At 42.6% G+C, this 19192-nt stretch overlaps 2 protein-coding genes and 1 long non-coding RNA gene across 13 annotated transcripts in view; 2 read left to right on the top strand and 1 right to left on the bottom strand.

Annotated features, from left to right (window-relative positions):
* Positions 1-1440, bottom strand: part of NETO1 (neuropilin and tolloid like 1) — a 126737-nt gene extending 125297 nt beyond the window's left edge. For 5 of the 9 annotated variants that reach the window (XR_004029610.1, XM_030810271.1, XM_030810269.1 and 2 more), the window contains exon 1: positions 735-1440. Coding sequence is in view for 7 of the 9 variants with exons in the window: in XM_030810271.1 (XP_030666131.1) it covers positions 735-762 (28 nt within the window). In the remaining 2 variants the exon portion in view is untranslated. Of the gene's footprint in view, positions 1-214; positions 671-734 lie in introns of those variants that run through there. The other 4 variants (XR_004029611.1, XM_030810272.1, XM_030810273.1 and 1 more) reach the window with 2 other exon arrangements.
* On the top strand, positions 565-18825 carry LOC115834737 (translation initiation factor IF-2-like). Of its 3 annotated transcripts, none has more exons than XM_030810278.1 (2): positions 565-1457; positions 18608-18825. In XM_030810278.1, the coding sequence occupies exons 1-2, from the start codon at positions 577-579 to the stop codon at positions 18666-18668; spliced, it is 942 nt and encodes a 313-aa protein (XP_030666138.1). In that variant the 5' UTR covers positions 565-576; the 3' UTR covers positions 18669-18825. The 3 variants fall into 3 exon arrangements, 2 of the variants coding, with proteins under 2 accessions (XP_030666138.1, XP_030666139.1); XM_030810279.1 differs by having other exon boundaries at positions 565-1393; positions 18608-18686; XR_004029612.1 differs by lacking the exon at positions 565-1457 and adding an exon at positions 3304-3428.
* LOC101177979 lies at positions 1929-15814 on the top strand. Its single transcript, XR_178105.3, has 3 exons — positions 1929-2589; positions 14146-14293; positions 15608-15814. It is a non-coding gene; the product is annotated as an uncharacterized LOC101177979 (long non-coding RNA).
* Positions 18826-19192: the final 367 nt, after the last annotated feature.

Below are 19192 nucleotides of genomic sequence, written 5' to 3'. Positions count from 1 at the left end.
TTTTGATGAAATCACATTATAGACCATGTACTGTGTTTAACTCAACAGCAAAGCTCTCTCTTAACTGCGTGGCCCGAGATCAACACTCTCATCTTTGCTTAGTAATGATAAATTTCCACCACACATTTTCTTATACTGCCTTTTACTCGATGACTCTTGATACTATTTTCTTCTCATTCCTTCCCACCTCTACACTGCCCGCGTTACCACACACCCATAAAGCGACATCAGCGGTCTCCAGGGCGGAAAGAGGTGGAGGCTGACCCTCGCCCTTCCCTCCAGCGCGGGCTTCAGGTGTGCCTTCTGCTACCTCCCGGACTGCGAACAGGGGCCCGCCAAGCTCCGGGGGCCCCTAGAAGAGGAAGACTCCTCTCGCCCCACTAGGTACCATCCGCGCTCTCCCGCTTTCCACCTGCGCCCTCGCTTGGGCCAATCTCTGCCGCACGTGTCCATCCCTGAACTGCACGCTATTCTCCACCCCCGGGGGGTTCCTGCGCACTGAAAGACCGTTCTCCCCTGCAGGTTTTGGGATCGGGCGACGGCTGACCGCGCGCCGCCCCCACGCCCGGTTCCACGATGCTGCAATACAGAAAGTTTACGTCGGCCCCGACCCGCGCGGGACTGCAGCGTCCGCTGGAGCGCGGCGCAGAGGCTTTTCCTGCGCGTTCGGCCCCGGGAAAGGGGCGGGAGGGCTGGCTCCAGGCGCGCACGGGCGCGGCGGGCAGGGTACTCACTGTGAAGCACGCTGCGCCCATGGATCATGTCTGTGCGTTACACCAGAGGCTCCGGGCTCCACTAATTCCATTTAGAGACGGGAAGACTTCCAGTGGCGGGGGGAGGACAGGGTCGAGAGGTGTTAAAGACGCAAAGCAAGAACGAAATAAAGGGGGGCCGAGAGGGAGACCCAGAGGAAGGGGGAGCTCCGAGCCCACGCTGCAGCCAGATCCGGATGAGTCCGTCCTCCGCCCCGGGCGGGCTCTCGCTGGCCCTCAGCGCCGCGCAGCCAGCAGCATCCCCACCGTAACGCTCGCATCACACCCGGGCGCCGGCCGCCACCATCCGCGCCGCCGCCGTGAGGACCCTCCTCCCCGGCATCGTCGCCGCCGCGGGGTCGGGAGGACGCGGCGCGCGGGAGGCGGCGGTCGCAGGGCGAGCCCCGGGATGCCCCGAGCCGGGGCCGGAGCCGGGGAGCGGGCGCAGCGAGGTGGGGGCCAGTCCAGACCGACGGCAGCGACGGAGCGGGCGGCGGCGGCGGCGGGGTGGCTCAGTCCCCAGTCTCAGACGCGCCGCGCAGCAGGTCGGAGCAGCCTCCCCGGGAGGATGTCCAGCGGCAGCGCTCCTCGCTCCAGCCCTTGGGGATCTTCCGCTGAGGCATTGAAGGCAGGAAGAAGGGGTCCGTCATCGGCTCGCCGGGCTGCGCGCCACCTCTGCTATCTTGCGGAAAGAGGAGCGGGCGGGTGGGCGTATGGGAGGCGGGCTGGAGGGCGGTGCAGGGGAGCGGGGTGGCCGGGGGGGGGGGGGGGCGGGGAAGGGAGGGAGGAGGAAAGAGCCGGAAGAGGGCAGAGTTACCAAATGGGCTCCTTAGTCATGGCTTGGGGCTCCGCGACCCTCCTGGAAGCCGGGAGCCTGGGTGGGATAGCGAGGCTGCGCGCGGCCCGCGCCCCGGGGCTGGTGCGCGGCAGAATGGGGCCGCGGCGGCGGCAGCAAGGACATCCCAGCCGCGCGGATCTGGGGGAGGGGCGGGGAGGGGGTAAGGACCCGGCTGGGATCCGCGGCTCGGCCCGCCAGGGCGCAGAGAGAGGATGCAGCCGCAAATCCCGAGCCGGATCCTTGTGCCGGACGGAAGGCGTGGAAGCGGGAGGGGCCTTCGTGTGGAAATCTCTTGTGGGGTTTGGTGTTTCACTTTTTAAAGGTTAGACCTTGCGGGCTCTCTGCCTCCCACCTCTTGTTTTCCATCCGCGTAAAGGAACTGGGCGCCCCCTCTCCCTCCCTCTCTGGGGCGCAGGTTTCGCCGCGGACTCCGCGCTCAGCTTGGGAGATACGGCAGGGGCGCGCCCCGGGGAAAGGCGGCGGTAAAAGTTTCGCGGTTGAGCACTGGGCCTAATGCCCAGTCCCCCCACCAAATTACTCCTGCAAAGACGCGGCTTCTTGCAATTGAGCCCCCCACCTCGAGGTATTTAAAACCACCCTAAGGCACACACGGACCCCCATTACCCCGTGCAACTTCCTCCTGCAGGCGCGCGCGGCGCGTTAAAGTCTGGGAGACACGAGTTGCGGGGAAACAGCACCGGAAGAGCCCGGGCTTGTAAAATGCGAATCAATGAATACGAAATAAGGGCAACCGCGAGGCAGCGCCTGGAAGGGCTGGAGCGCGCGGGGGTGCAGGGAGTCCCTCCCTGGGCGCCGCAACGGCGCCTCCTCCCTTTCCCGGCTCCGTCCCGCCCTCCCTCGGCCTCTGCGGACGCGACCCACGCAGACCACAGCCGAGCCTGCCGGACCCCGGGACTACGGAGGCCATCCCGTCCGGCCACCCACACCCGCGCCGCGGCTGGGGCTTGGGTTGGGGACTGTGGCGGCGAAGAAGCCAGGGTAGGAAGAGCTAAGGGCAATGGCGGGGTCGCCGCGGGGCGGGGGGTCAGCAGCAGACGCTGAGCTGTGAAGACTAGGGTGGCCCCGAAAGGCCGAGGAAAGGAGAAAGGGCCATGAGAAGAGCCTGGCGAGCGCTCGAGGCTGGGGCGCCTCCTCCCGGCTCTGGTCCGGCCTCCGCTTCCCGGCACCTGCTGCTGCGGCGCCCACGTGCGCGCGGGGCTGCGCGCGGCGTGGGGTGCTCGTCGCCGTCCTGCCCACGCCTAGCGCAGCGGCTGTGAGCGGGTGGAGGTCTCCTGCCAGTAAGTTGGGATGAGGGACGATGAGGTGACCCCCAAGTCTGGAAGGGATTCAGAGTCTCATACGCGCCCCCAAGCCTCCTACCACCACACCAAACTGCTGGTTCCTCGATTTCCAGGGTGGGGTAAAGTGACGGAGCCGAGGGGATGGTGTGTTTGTGTGTGCGCGCGCATATACGCGCGCGCGTGTTGTGCATCCGTTTAATGAAAGGTAGGTCATGGGTCAACCCGGGAGTAGAGCGAGATGGAGACCTGAAGAGAGAAAGGTGAGAGAAGGGGGAAGACATGGACAGGGTAAGAGAGACAGAAAGGAGAGAGAGAAGAAAGGGAAAAGAGCGGGGAGAGAAAAGAGAGACAGGAGAGAGAATGAGGGGACAGAAGGGAGTAGGGAGAAGAGAAAGGGGGCGGGACAGAAGAAATGGAGAGAGGGAAGAGGACAGATAGGCTGCGCGCCTCTGAATACGCCAAGTCCAGCAGTGCTGGAGGCCTGTGAGAGGAGCTGCAAGCTTGAGCAAAGGGAGAGAGGTGAGCGGATGGAGATTGGTGAGTATCCGCCTACGCACCTACTTGTAAAAAGATCTAGGGGAAACACGCAGAAGATCCCGCGGGAGTCCTGTGACCCACGCGAGGTGCCCGTGCCAGCGCGGGGTGGGAGGTGGTGGGCAATGTTGGTCGTGGAGTTGAGGAAGACATTCTCCAGCCTTAAGGAAGTGAAAGCGTTCAAAGATCAGTGAGGCCGCTTAACAGAGCGATATGCGGATGACAGAATGCCTGGAAAATGCTTTTGGGGATCCGGGTCATCTATAGAGGACAGAGTGGGGGTCTTGCAAAAGGACCAGTCACAAGAGTTGACAGTTGAATATTGGAATCTTTCTTATGGTTGGATGGCACTTTCTTTACATCCAAAATATGCGTTATTCGTGAAAATGACGCAGTTCTACAAAGAAAATGGCAACATTTAAAATTATTTATAGAAAGTTACTGCATTTCTCAATCCCAGTTTGAAGGCAGAGAAAAGAAAACTTGGTTTAACGATAAATGCTCTCATTCATCTGCCCTCTTCTGTTCTCTTTGCCCAAAACAGTTTCCCAGGACACTGGGATTTTGTAACCTGCCAAGGAAGTGGCTACCTTGCTAAACAGGTAGTCCTTTTATCGGGAGACAGGAAATTAGGAAGGAACTCACAGGGAAGGTGAAAGGGTCCTAACCTTTTGTCCACGCCTGTATTTGAAATCAAATATCTTGCATAAATAGTGGCCTCTATTTTTTTGTTTTTCTAATGAATGAAAGGCTGGAGCGCAGTGACTGGATCACAGCTTGCTGCAGCCCAACTTCCTGGGCTCAACTGAGCTTCCCACCTCAGCCTCTGGAGTAACTGGGACTACAGGCACAGGCCATCATGCCTGGCTAATTCTTTTATTTTTTATATTTTTTAGAGAGGGGGTCTAGCCATGTTACCCATGCTGTTCTCAGACTCTGGGCCAAAAGGGATCCCCTGGCCTCCTGCTGATCTTTAATGCCCAGTGCTTTCTTGGGCAATGCTTGGGGCTGAGGCATTAAATTTTGCTGAAACCTCAGTGCTGAGGGAGTGAGTGTGCACATTCTGGACCTAGGACAGGACAGAGGCCCGGCCAGCTCAGGTGCTCTGATAAACAACCAAGAGACTGGGCCAACACAGATGCTGAGGCCTCTAGCTGCGCTCTCCTAGTCCTCCCAGGCTGCAGGTGCAGCGTTGTTACTGACAATTCCATTCATTTTTCTTCATACACACCCATACGCGCTTTTCACCATCCACCACATCCTGTTTACTTGGCAAGCTGCCTTCTCATTTTTGAGTTCCAGAATCCACACTTGCTGAGTAATGCTACCTCCCTAATAGGGACCCATAAGATTTTTCTTTCTGAGAAAAACCAACATATGGGAAAAGTTCAGTTTCTCCAAGAAAAGGTTGCGCGCACATATGGTCAAATTACAAGATGTCGTTATTTTGAAAGGGAGAGCATATAAACTGATAGTTTTTGTGAGTTGAGTGTGACATCCTGGAAGATGTTGGTTTGTCGCAGTTCCCCAAGGTTAGCATTGAAATAGTGACTACTGTAGAAGATGGTGCAGAATTAAAGCCACTTGAACCCAATGAAGGTGTCATTAGTAAGTTGGTTTTATTTTTTAGCTTGCACCTTCCTAACACTGAAAGATCAGAAGGACTTCCAAAATCTTAAAAAGAATTGGTGTGGGATACATGCCCTTCCAATTCAAATCCGCATAGTATTTGTCTACATACATGTACTTCTCTATAGGAAAAAATAAAACTACAGGTCTACCAGGGCTCCTTTGTTTTTTGGTTTTTTTTTTTTTTTTTTTTTTTTTTGAGACAGAATCTCGCTCTTTTGCCCAGGCCGGAGTGCAGTGGCGCTATCTCGGCTCACTGCAAGCTCCGCCTCCTGGGTTCACGCCATTTTCCTGCCTCAGCCTCCCTAGTAGCTGGGACTACAGGCGCCCGCCACCGCGCCCGGCTAATTTTTTGTATTTTTTTAGTAGAGACGGGGTTTCACCGTGTTAGCCAGGATGGTCTCGATCTCCTGACCTCGTGATCCGCCCGCCTCGGCCTCCCAAAGTGCTGGGATTACAGGTGTGAGCCACCGCGCCCAGCCGGCTCCTTTGTTAATTAATTTCCAGTACTGGCATCATCTTAAAGGTTGTCTGTCAGTAAAAGAGGCGATGCTACAAAAAATAACTCACATATAATAGTGCTACTGACACATCCATATTACAATAATATTTTTTGATTTTTACATAACTACATGGTTATGAAGTGTAAAGGTTTTTGCATTTAACAATATATGTCATAATACTAGTTTCTCAAAAGCAAGTAATTTGCTGGTAAATATAGGAATGTTTTTTGAAAATTATCTGAAATACTCTAACATGAAGCTGGTTTTAAGCAATATTGAAGAAACTCTCTTCAAAAATCTATAGGAGTATCCTAACGCAGTAGAAAGTCTCCATGAAATAGAAGTCATGTCAAAATCTCTGAAATCTTACATTTAAACCAAACAGGATATTTTATGATCAACACTAGGGAAAAATAAAATACGGTTTTGTTAGAAGTACAAATATATTGTATTCTTAGACAGCACAAGAATGTTAGCCTCTTGTGGGAAAGAACTTTCATAGCACTTCCTTAGCCAGTTATTTAATAGCATTTTCAGATACATGATCCTTCAATCCGTATCAAAATTTCAGAAAAAAATTTTCATTTTGATTGATATTTACTTTGCCGTGGCTTATAAAAATACTACCAATTATTTTTATAATCACTTGACTATTATAAGCTCATCCTCTATAAATCAACATAAACTTCGGAACATTTATGAAGGTTTACCCCAAGATTAAAAGTGTAAAGGCTCTGTACAGAAGCCACCTTTGTAGTATAAGTATTGTACCACAAAGTCCACTCACTGCTATTTCAGGGAAAAAACAAGTTTCCACTCCTAGAAGACGGCATATTTGGAAAATATAAGCTAAACTAAAGGGTAAATCTACATATTCCATGTCAAAATAACCGTTAATAAATACAAACAAAATGTTACTTCAGTGTGCTAAATAAGATATGTGAAAGTTTCTTATGGGTTAGACATACTTCGTGTGTGTGTGTGTGCGTGCTGAAGTCTCGCCCTGTTGCTCAGGCTGGAATGAGGTGGAGCGATCTCAGCTCACTACAACCTCTGCCCCCTGGGTTCCAGCCTGCCACAACCTCCAGAGTAGCTGGGATTACAGGTGTGTGCCACCAAGCCCACATAATTTTTTTTTTATATATTTTTAGTAGAAACAGGGTTTTGCCATGTTGGCCATGCTGGTCTCAAACTCCTACCATCAGGTGATCAGCTCGCCTTGGCCTCCCAAAGTGCTGGGATTACAGGTGTGAGCAACAGCACCCAGCCTTTTTTCATAATTATATAAGTTAATAGCATCACTTAAACTTAATAACTTTGGCTATTTAGCACATACTTTAATCTTATTATGATATATTATTATGTGGATTTGGAAACTAACAAAAGCCATGATTTGCTTGGTGAAAGCAACCCTGGCTGTTAAGGTAGGACTTAACATCCAGGACTTATCTGACTTAAATACATTTTGAGGAGAGCACCAAGCTTTTGTGCATGAAGGGAAATGTTAAATGAAAATATTCCTTTTTTCTATACTAACTGCCTGATTTACCTATTCTTTCTTTGAGTGTTCATTCTCTGTTATAATTAATTTGGTGTAAGGAAATGTCCTACCATGTTTCCATTTACATTTGCAAGACAAGAAATGAAACATAAAACAACTTTGTTCTCAGTTTTAGGTTAGATAAATTTACAAATAATATATTTTCAGAAAATAGCAATATATATAGCAGCAGAATTTTTGCCAAAAAGTTATAGTTACAATAATTTTCAAAAATTAAGGCAAAATATATTTTACTTTTTTTAGTAAATTATTATTTAAATATTCTCTAATATAGTTTTATAATTGATATATGCAGTTAATTTTTGGTATAATATTTTTTTCTTTGCTTTGCTTTTTTTTTTTGAGACTGTGTCTTGCTCTGTCACCCAGACTGGAGTGCAGTGGCGCAATCTCGGCTCACTGCAACCTCCACCTCCCGGGTTCCAGTGATTCTCCTGCCTCAGCCTCCCAAGTAGCTGGCTCGCACCACCACACCTGGCTCCTTTTTGTATTTTTATTAGAGACGGGGTTTCACCATATTGGCCAGGCTGGTCTTGAACTCCTGTTCTCAGGTGATCCACCTGCCTCGGCCTCCCAAAGTGCTGGGATTACAGACGTAAGCCACAAGCAATTGATAATTCACCACAATTTCCAACACGCTCAACAACTCCCTGAAACTATGTAGGAAATATCCGGCCAGGCGAAGTGGCTCATGTCTGTAATCCCAGCACTTTGGGAGGCCAAGGTGGGTGGATCACTTGAGGTCAGGAGTTCGAGACCAGCCTGGCTAACATGGTAAAACCCTGTCTCTACTAAAAATACAAAAATTAGCTGGGTGTGGTGGTGCATGCCTGTAGTCCCAGCTACTTGGAAGGCTGTAGCAGGTGAATTGCTTAAACCTGGGAGGTAGAGGTTGCAGTGAGCCGAGATCACGCCACTGCACTCCAATGTGGGCAACAGAGCGAGACTCTGCCTCAGAAAAAAAAAAAAGGGCGGGGGGAATATCCACACTACTTTCCATTTCATTTGCACTAATATGAAGTTTTGCATCTCTATCAAAACTCTTAAGACACCAGTTTTTACTAATTAGCACACAGGATATAATTGTGATTTGTTAGGTCTTACTTGCCCTGCCTATGTATGTATTTCGATTGGCAATCCTTGATCTTATCGTATCTTATCATTTTTTAAATGAAGAAAATGAGGCCAAAAGAAGTGCAGTGATTTCTATAATGCCACTTTTTTTTTGGTAACTCCATAACTGATAGAATCCAAGACCTTCTACCATACTGGGGGTGGCGGGGTGGGGGGGAACTACGTAGATTGTTTCACCTGAGTTCAAGGGAAAGCCTTCATTCTTTCTGCATGTTGCCAGTCACTCACTTCTAGCCAGAGTGTGAGTGCCTCGAGGCCACCGCCAAATGTAATAAGCTTTATGACAGTTGATCCCAAAAAGAAAAGAAAAAAATATATTTAAAAAAAGGGCAATTATCGGGGAAAAATAAAGCAAATTCATTGTAGGGAACTGCACAGGGATCAGAAATCCCATGGCATGCAGTTGGTAAAAATGAGAGAGAGAGCAGAGATTATCAAGTTATTGCAAAGTCTTACTGGAATCACACACATTTATAGACACACATGCAGTATAAGGAGAGAGCAGGTGAGTAGAAAGGGAATATAATATCTTAGCCGAATAATAATAACTTGACCTCCTAGAAAAGCGACAGTTCCTTAATACGATTTTTACAATGTTAAAACATGATGTGTAGAAGTTAAGAGCATTGAAGTCAAGAACATTTTGTTTGAATACCAGGTCTATAAATTACTAGGTATATAATAATTACTTAAACTTTCTTAGCCTATGCGCTTTCCTCTGTGAGACAGTCCTAATAACACATAGGACTATTTAAGAGTTTAAATGGGAAGACATCAAAAGCACTGAGCACAGTGGTAGCATATATAAGTAAATATTTATGTTTTGTTAACACGGTCAGTACTGCCCATTATTGTGAACAGCAGCACATAGAAGCTGTTCCATGCAAGCCTAGAGATGGCTAATATCCATATCTATAAGTGTACCTAGAACTATGCAGGTACCTATACCTACTTCAATATCTATGTCTACACCTATATTTGTATTTATGTCTCTGTCAGCATCATCAAGCATATGTCTTTTATAGTTTAATATAACAATGCTGATAGAAACTTAAGACAAGAAAGTTTCATATGCATCAAAGCCAAGCTCAATAACCAATACGAAAAGTGAAAATCTCTGTAGGAAACAGAAGATTCGTGTCCTTGGTGGAGGAAACTGGAGAAGGCTAAGGGCTATAAGTGGGGACTTTCTGTGAGATAGTTCTGTAATAATGCCATCTCAGAGTGATAAGGGTAAAGTAATAATGAAAAAGGAAAAGGAATATTTCAACTTAATGATATTTCATAATATAATTATACAATATCATAAGACCTCAAAACAAAAACAGGTATAGAGGACTAAATAGAGTATTTTGAACAAAAAATACACAACTAGAATCACGATAATAACGTTTAATAAAATTGAAGACAGAGAAATTCTTAAAGATTATGGAAAGAAAAGAAGACGTAATAACAACAAACAGATTATTTCAGAAAAGAGTAAGAATTAGATTGACAGCCATCTTCGGAAGAATGACATTGGGCACAAAAGAATCGATGGAACTGTACTGTCAGGATGTTAAAGAAAAACTTTCTGGGCCAGGCGCGGTGGCTCACGCTTGTAATCCCAACACTTTGGGAGGCCGAGGCGGGTGGATCACGAGGTCAGGAGATCGAGACCACGGTGAAACCCCATCTCTACTAAAAATACAAAAAATTAGCCGGGCGTGGTGGCGGGCGCCTGTAGTCCCAGCTACTCGGAGAGGCTGAGGCAGGAGAATGGCGTGAACCCAGGAGGCGGAGCTTGCAGTGAGCCGAGATTGCACCGCTGCACTCCAGCCTGGGCGACAGAGCGAGACTCTGTCTCAAAAAAAAAAAAAAACAAACTTTTTGAACCTAATATTTATTTATATGCCTGTAAACTATTGCTTAAATTTTAAAAGAAAGGTATTTTAACATACTCAATTTTTAAAAAAATACTTAGATGATGTATTATAGCAAGAAGAATGATGACTTCAGGAGGGTATTGCAATATGGAAGTGAAGATGAGTAAAGTCTTATGAAAATTCATTGTCTAAATAATTGATATATATTGTGAGGGGTAAGATGGGAAGAAAAGGGAGAGATGTGTTGTAAATTTCTTGTCTTGGTTGGATAAAAAAGGTAGATATTCAATATCACTAGATATTGGAAAAGAGTGTTAGCATAGCTGTATGTAAGTAAGTTAGGTGACTGCTATAAGAATAAAACAGAATGTTACATGTTCATGTTGGCTAAGGAAAACTTAACCTGCCCAATGGAATATGTCAGTAAAAAAATAATAATAATAATAAATGAAGCACAAAAGCAAAATAAAATTTTAAAAAATAAAAGTATGCTGGCAGAAAACATGAAAAAATGATAGAAATAATCATAAACCTATATGGGTTAAATGTTTCAGTGAGAAGAGAAAATATTTCTGATTAGCTATCAACTAAAATAAAATTCATGAACATGTGTGTAAAGTATATATTTAACACAACTTATAGACACATTGAGAATATATGACTGGGAGAAGACATCCACGCCAAATAAGTATACTGGGATGACAATTATATACTAGGCAAATAGCATCAAAGCAAGACAATTACAAGAAAAATATTTCCTTATATACTGTCAGGAAAAAAGTCAAGTTGATATAATTGTCCCAAATACATATGCAGCTAAAGTTCAGCCTCGAATTGTTTAGAGTGAAAAATAACAAACATTATGTTAAATAATAATTGTAGTTGGAAATTTTTAACACAGTCCTCTCAGAAACTGACTGATTAAAACAGGTTTTAAAATTAGCAAATATTAAGAACATATGAGTAAAAGTCAGTTTATTTTAGATAAGTAGGAATTTAAATTCAACAAAAACACATTTTAAATTCCTATAATACATTTATTTAAAATAAATATATTTTTGGCAAAAAAGTGTAAGTTCAAAGAGTTAACATACAGATTATATCCTATGAGATATAATAATATTAGAAACTGATATCCAAAGTAAAGCTTAATGTCACAGGTCTGAAAATTAAACAATGCTTACAACAATAATACGGTTATTTAATACAGGGTTCTTAGATCAAATATGAAATTATGAAAGTTTACTATGTATAGTTTAATGACAAGTATGTAATAACAAATATCTAAATCTTTCATCAACAGATGTCTGAATCTGTGGCCTGTTATAAAGTAACAGGTTTAGATGTTATAAAGTAAGGTTTAGAAGAAAACTTTCAGTTTTTAGTACAACAGCACTAAATACTTGGTATAGAACACATAGTAAACTCAAGAAAAAGGAAAAATACATAAAGAAATTACTAGAAATCAGTTAAGCAGACCAATAGAATAAGAATATTTATTAAAAGTAAATTCTAGTTATTTGAAAAAAAAGATTAGCCAGATAAACTTGTAGCAAGATGATCAGGAGCAATAAAAAAAGAGAAGTCCTACCAACAACATAAAGAATGAAATGCAGAGAAAGTAGAGATAAAAGCAGAGTAGAGAATATGAGCAACTGCATGTAAACAAATGTGAAAACCAGGATGAAATGGATGAAGTTATTTTTTAAAAAAAACTATAAAGTGCAAACATTTCTGAAGAAAAAATAATTCATCGATATATCCATAACCATAAATAAATGGAATTGCTGATTCTGCTCACTACCTCTCACTCCACCAAAATAAATACCTAAACGAGTGATTGCAGGCTGATTGAATGGACGAATACACAAATGAATGAGTCCCTGGACAAAAATATGTTACATCTAAAGTTTATGAGACGTTGTACCTCTAAGGATGTGATAATCCACTTTGTCTACAAGGTGTTCCAGAAAATTTTGTAAAGAGAGGAAAAACTATAACACTAATTTCAAGAAGCTGGTATAGCGTTGGCATCAAAATGAGATGCACTGAGCTCTGGTGTTGTGTCCAGCATTACCCTCCTGGGCCTATGTCAGGGTCCAGTGACCTGATCTCCAATGGCCTGCAACTGCAGACATTTTCTAAGGGCTTCTTCTGGCTGCTGGAGCCCACTTTGCTCAGCCTCACAGCAGGGAGAAGTGCCAACAACCTTCAAACAATGACTTCCGGGGTTTTGTCTCCCTCACCCATCACATAGTGCGGGCCTCCAGAGTTCCCAGCAGGGTGACTGACTAGTTTTGCACAGTAGTGATGTGCTTGATAACAAACAGTTACATGGCTGTCTTCCTGTCCTGGTCTCAGTTCCCAATATTCTCTGCCGATATATTCTGGAAGAACCTCCGAAATAACTATGCTTAATTCTTGTCCCAGGGTTTTTGTCATTGTTTTTCTTGGGAAAGGCAATTGGTACCCAAAGTGTTCCCAGGATGGAGATTCCCTGGCTGGATTCTGGATGTGGACCACTCCCTGCCTGTATACAGCAGGCATTCCATTGACGGGGATTATTGGAACAGCAGTGCTGCTGGCATGTTATCCCATCACAATTGCTAAGGCTTTTGCCTGTGGAAAACTGGGATAGAAAATAGAACAGCGTGCCCTGGTTTATGTCTTATCTCTAGTGTTTCTGTATTAAAGTCAGACTCTGATAGGGAAGAAGTGGGACGTTAAGACCTGGGGTGGAGACTCTAGGGTGGCTGTGCTTGAGAGTGTTGAACGCTCAGATTCCCCTATGTCCTTTGGATCAGCACAAGTGTCTCATCTACACCTGCTAGAGAATAGCAGCCTCCCCTCCTCTCAAACCCGGTAATTCCCCATCCTAAGGCGAAAGCCATACAGGATAATATATACTTGCTGTCCTCAAGATCTGACCTCACCTCCCTTCATTGATTCTAAACCAATTATGAGGTTCAAGTCTCAGCATGTCCTCACTGGGGAAATTCTGTTTCTGTCTGGGGAAAAAATAAAGATTATTAGCAGAACCTGAGAATGGATCTTGTGGGTGCTATATGCCTTCAAAACCAGCATCTCTAGCAGATTCACTGAGAGCCATTATTTTCTTGAAGTTTCAAGGAAACCTCCCAGTAGTTTAATAGTAGTTTATTATTAGTGCTTATGTACTTCAGGTGTCCTTGCTAAATTCAATCCTGAGTCACAAGCAATTTCCCCAACATCAAAAATATCTTACTCATACCTATATTTTGTCCCCACCACCCCTGTATCCCAGCCTGGTAACTGCCTTTATATCTAGGTTTTGCTATTAATAGTAATTCTGTTACTATCAAGTTGAGTTCAGAAATAGGAAAATAGAACTAGTCATACTTTCTCACACTGAACACATAGTTTATTATATTCGCACACAGTTTTCTCCTTTTGCCCCACAAAACAATGTTATGTTCAAAGTTCAAAGAGGCATTCCTCATAAAATTTAGATAGCTGGCAAGGCAATTCCTCATGAAACCTTATATACAATCTGAAAAATTGTCTCAACTATAAAAATGGGAAAATATTTGTTACATATTACAGCTATAGAAGTTTATAGCACATGTTAGAGGAGATTCTCAAGAATTCTGGGTGATGATCAAATTAATGCCCAATACATTATTTGTGGTAATCTGTGGTCATAACGCTCACCTTAGTGAGTAGATGTTTATCTTTTGTTGTTATTTCGGTTTCTCCTGAATTATTTTTCAAGTGACAAAGTCATCCAGGGAAGAACAAAGCTCATCTATAAAAGATTTTTTTTTAGTTTTATCTTTTCTTTTCAGTAATATTCTGTATTGAATAAACAGAGAGTAACTTTGCAAGGAAATGAGAGAATGTTGGTGATATGGTTTGGCTCTGTGTCCCCACTGAAATCTCAGCTCAAATTGTAAACTCCATGCACATGTCGAGGGAGGATCCTGGTGGGAGGTGATTGGCTCATGGAATCTATTTCCCCGATGCTGTTCCCGATGCTGTTCTCATGGTAGTGAGGGAGTTCTCACAAGATCTGATGGTTTAAGCATGGTCGTTTCCCCTGAGGTCTCCTTCCCGCTGGTATGTAAGGTGTGCCTTGCTTCCCCTTCACCTTCCGCCATGATTGTACATTTCCTGAGGCCTCCCCAGCCATGCAGAACTGTGAGTCAATTAAACCTCTTTTCTTTATAAATTAACCAGTCTCTGGTATTCTTTATAGCAGTGTGAAAATGGACTTATACAGTTGGGTTAATTCATGTAGAGTCAGTGTGCTGCACAAAAATACACTTCTTTTATTATTATTATTATTATTGTACTTTACGTTTTAGGGTTCAGGTGCACAATGTGCAGGGTTGTTACATATGTATCCATGTGCCATGTTGGTGTGCTGCACCCATTAACTCGTCATTTAGCATTAGGTATATCTCCTAATGCTGTCCCTCCCCACTCCCCTCACCCCACAACAGTCCCTGGAGTGTGGCTTAGGTAAACAGAGCAGCCAGGAAGCTTGAACTGGGTGGAGCCCACCACAGCTCAAGGAGGCCTGCCTGCCTCTGTAGGCTCCACCTCTGGGGGCAGGGCACAGACAAACAAAAAGTCAGCAGTAACCTCTGCAGACTAAAATGTCCCTGTCTGACAGCTTTGAAGAGAGTAGTGGTTCTCCCAGCACGCAGCTGAAGATCTGAGAATGGGCAGACTGCCTCCTAAAGTGGGTCCCTGACCCCCGAGCAGCCTAACTGGGAGGCACCCCCCAGTAGGGAAAGACTGACACCTCACTCAGCTGGGTACTCCTCGGAGACAAAACTTCCAGAGGAACGATCAGACAGCTGAATTTGCGGTTCACAAAAATCCGCTGTTCTGCAGCCACCGCTGCTGACACCCAGCCAAACAGGGTCTGGAGTGGACCTCTGGCAAACTCCAAAAATACACTTCTTATACAGCCACAGAATATGTTTTGCATAACTAAGGCCAACTTAAATAGGAATACTGATAGTATAGATTATTTTTTTAAAAGTATTGTTTTCTGATAATTTAGGTCTGTAAAATAGGGAAAAGGATTAAATGAAAATATAGATGTAAAGATAGATAAATGATAGATAGATGTGGATACATAAAGAGCTAGTAAATAATCATGTGTTGGAATGTAATACCTTATTTGTCTAGCATTTACTAAGTACCATCCTATCCATGTTTTTGAAGTAAAAGGTTTTACCTTTACTTAGGAAACTTACGTATTACTTAAAAAATAAAAGAAAAGAAACATGTTCTTACACTTTCACCTAGGCTGGAGTGCAGTGGTGTGATCATAGCTCACTGCTTCTGCCTTCCTAATAGCTGAGATTACAAGTGTGCACCACTGTGCCCAGCTTACATTACTTTAAAGATAAAATGCATTGTTCTTGTTACCCTTTGCAATAAGGATTTTTTATTATGTGTTCTTAATATATACCTTTGACTCATATTCTTTTATGTTAGGCATACAACTCAGGATTCATAACTACATATATACGGATAGAAGTGCATGAACAGAAAATCTGCTTTTCTGGAATACCAAATGCAAAATTAAAGTCACTACAAGCAGAATTTGGAGAAAACAAAAGATGCAATATAGTTTTAAAAATCATTGTTAAAATATAATGAGTCTGTACTTTGCATAAGCAATAACAAAGTCTTTGATTTATACTGAATTCTGTTTTATTTGGATAAGTTAATATGAAACATCTTGAAAATGTCTTCTGCATCATTTTGGTTTTATTCTAGTGAAACTCCCATTTATGTAGTGCAAATTATATACAAAACTGTGTTCCCTAAGGGGATCCCTTTAATAGAAACACCCAAACTCATTCAACTCTTGTCCTTTGTAGTAGTTATTTAATAAGTCTTTCTATACTATACATTCTAGGGATATCTGAAATTATGAAATTTATCAATTCTTCTTGCAATTATGATCCTCAATATAACTCAGCATGAGTCTGACTGTGCTTTTGAAGTCAGTTAGTTTATTTATTGTTATCCATGCTTAGGTGGAGAGAGAATTTCCAGTTGCTTGATTACTCTGTGAGATAAGAATTTGTTAGCAACTCTCTCGGGTCATCTTTTTAAATAAGTCTTAAGAGTACATCAGAGAAAAATAGGTAGCATGAAATCAAATTTGGCTGTTCTTTGTTGTAGAAAACTCCATTTGATAAAGAAAGCTAAGACATAACACATCGACACACAAAGAAGCTTACTAAATTTATCAATGGGCTAAAACATGAAATCAATAAAAGTCAAACTCATCAAATTATTTTTCTCATTTAGACTCATCTTGACACAAAACAAATGGATCATGATGCATCCCAAGAGAGACTTAGGGTAGAGAGCACTTAGGGTAAACTCACTTTTAGAAGACAGTTTATGGGGATGCCAGTTTTCAAGGATCATGATATTTTATTACATGTTTCTGTAACTTTCAAAGATTTATAAATTCCATAAATTTATAAGGTAGATATACCTACCCCACTTTAAACATATGGGTACAATTAGTTAAAGATAATAAAGTAAAACAGGAAGATGTTTTAAGTGATCAGAATAGCTTAATAATCTATCCTAAGTGGGTGAATACAATTCTTGATAAATTGTCCTAAAAGGCGCTGGTCTATGCCCTTTAAAAAAAATCCTTTGTTTTCATTAAATTGTAGATAAATTAATCTGTCGGTTTTATTCTAAATTGCAGAATTAAGTGTCTAACCCATTTCTGATTAAACATGCAAAGGATGGATATATTTTTGATAACTTTTATTTTTTTAAATACTGCATCTACTCTCAACTTTCAAGTAATATTTGAACTAAATATATAATTCTACACTATAATTTTGTAGAAATTTGATTTTTTCATTGTAGTCCAGATCTCAATCATTACTAATATTTCATGTTGATTCCTAAAGCTTAGTAACTGTTTCTTTTTCCTGTGGTGACTTTAAGGCCTTTCTCAATTTTATTCAGAATGCAATTCCTCAACATTTTTTATCTGAAAACTCCTGACTTTTGGGAGGATATATCCTCAGATTAGTTTATGTTATGAATCTTCTTTTTGCCTATGTGTACTTTAAAAATGTTCTACAATTAGCATATTAATTGTGATGATATAAAGTGAAATGTAATTTATATAAAAAGAAATCCGTTCATGTATGTCTTTAGCAGTTGCAGGCATAGCATTCCAACCCCAAAAAAGTGTCAGAAATTTCTATTTCTCCCCATCGTCTGTTTTGAATCAGTGAGGAAAAGTATTGGCATAAGCTTCTCAGCACAGAGGGGAGCTCCTCCTCACCTTTCCTTGGCAATCACTGAGTCACATGCTCCTGCCTAAATTAGTCCCTGGTCAGGGGAGAAGAATAAAGATAAGTGGCTGAAACATCAGATCCATTTCCTCTCTGTCCAGGGGTTTTTCGCTCTTCCTTTAGAACAGGAGATGATGTAGGTGAGGGTCCAGTAATTTCCATGTTTGTTGCACATTTCCTACTTAATGAATGTTAGGTTCTACTTAGTTACCCTATTCTTTCCCTGCCATTGCATCCAGGGTATGTTGAGAATGGATAATTTGTCTTGTTTCCCTTAAGGAAAGCAAAGTATAACGAATAATTTGGAATTTGATGGAGCAAACTATACACAGCCATGAGATCCCAAAGTTGAAGCTGAAGCAGTAAAAGGGTGAAAACATGGGGATTTTGTGTGGGATGAGTGCATTTATTGTAAACATGTATTTTAATGTATGTATAGGATGAAGGGTATGAGTGGATGCTCTATATCTCTATTATTCTGTTTTCACACCGCTGATAAAGACATACCCAAGACTGGGCAATTTACAAAAGAAACAGGTTTAATGGACTTACAGTTCCACATGGCTGGGGAAGCCTCACCATCATAGTGGAAGGCAAGGAGGAGGAAGTCATGTCTTGCATGGATGGCAGCAGGCAAAGAGAAGAGAGCTTGTACAGGGAAACTCCCCCTTATAAAACCATCAGATCTCATGAGACTTATTCACTATTATGAGAACAGCATGGGAGAGACCTGCCCCCATGATTCAATTACCTCCCACAGGGTCCCTCCCACAATATGTGGGAATTCAAGATGAGATATGGGTGGTGACACACCCAAACCATACCAATATCTAAAGAGAAGTCGAAATAGACATTGATAGTTACTATATAGTCATTAATTGCTCACTTTTTAGGTGCTAATTCAACCCCAATTTTTGAAGGTATTTATTTCTTTGTTTGTAATTTCAGCACAAACCATACTAAAATTGATGATGATAATGCTTTAACTGCTGCCAGTGTTTGCTCTGGACATTATTGTAATTTTTCTCGGAAAAGTCTACCTTGATCTTGGAGAAACTAGAAAGAGATTTACTTTCTCTTTCCTGTTATTATATGAATCTTATGCTATTTCAACTGTGTTCCAACAATAATGTTATGGTTCTCTTGCAATCCTAAGTCTGAAGATCCAACCCACATATGGAGGAAGAAGGGAAAAGCCAAGAGAAGAACTTCCATGACGACCCAGAGCCCAGGAATGGGGGACCTGGACTTCCTGTTTTTTAAAAAAAGATAAAATTTCTCTATTGTTTAAGTCATGATTAGCTGGATCTTCTTTTACGTTTAACTAAAAGTTTCAAAACTGTAATCCTCCAAATAAAAGTTATTTTCTCTGCATTCTATTGGCTCTGTGTTTTGGCTTCCACCATTACTCTGAACAATATTCAAAATCTGCCATTTGGCTTAGAAGTTTCTTTTGTCAATGTATATATATGTCCACTAGAATGAGGCTATGTTAAATTTATGTATCAACAGAATTAATCACTTAAAACATGAAAACATTATTTTTAGACAACATGTATTTAAAATGATATTTTTATTGACATCAAGTCAATAAATAAGTAGTACACAAAGATTTATAAATATGGAGATAGTAGCATTTAAAGGCTATTATTTTATTGTTGCCAAAATAAGAGAAATTAGGAGAAACATAAAGTACAGTCAATTTATGATCTCTATTCCAAATGAGAATCTGTTATCTTTA

Source organism: Nomascus leucogenys, chromosome 4 (genome assembly GCF_006542625.1).
Source record: "Nomascus leucogenys isolate Asia chromosome 4, Asia_NLE_v1, whole genome shotgun sequence".
Taxonomy (NCBI): Eukaryota; Metazoa; Chordata; class Mammalia; order Primates; family Hylobatidae; genus Nomascus; species Nomascus leucogenys.
The sequence above is the reverse complement of the archived record's forward strand: the minus strand, read 5'-3'. Positions and strand labels throughout refer to the sequence as shown.

Coding starts and splice junctions, on each gene's coding strand:
- LOC115834737 (XM_030810278.1), top strand. CDS start 577: ATGCTGCAATACAGAAAGTTTACGTCGGCCCCGACCCGCGCGGGACTG. Junction 1,458..18,607: donor GCGGAAAGAGGAGCGGGCGG/GTGGGCGTATGG, acceptor TGCAATCCTAAG/TCTGAAGATCCAACCCACAT.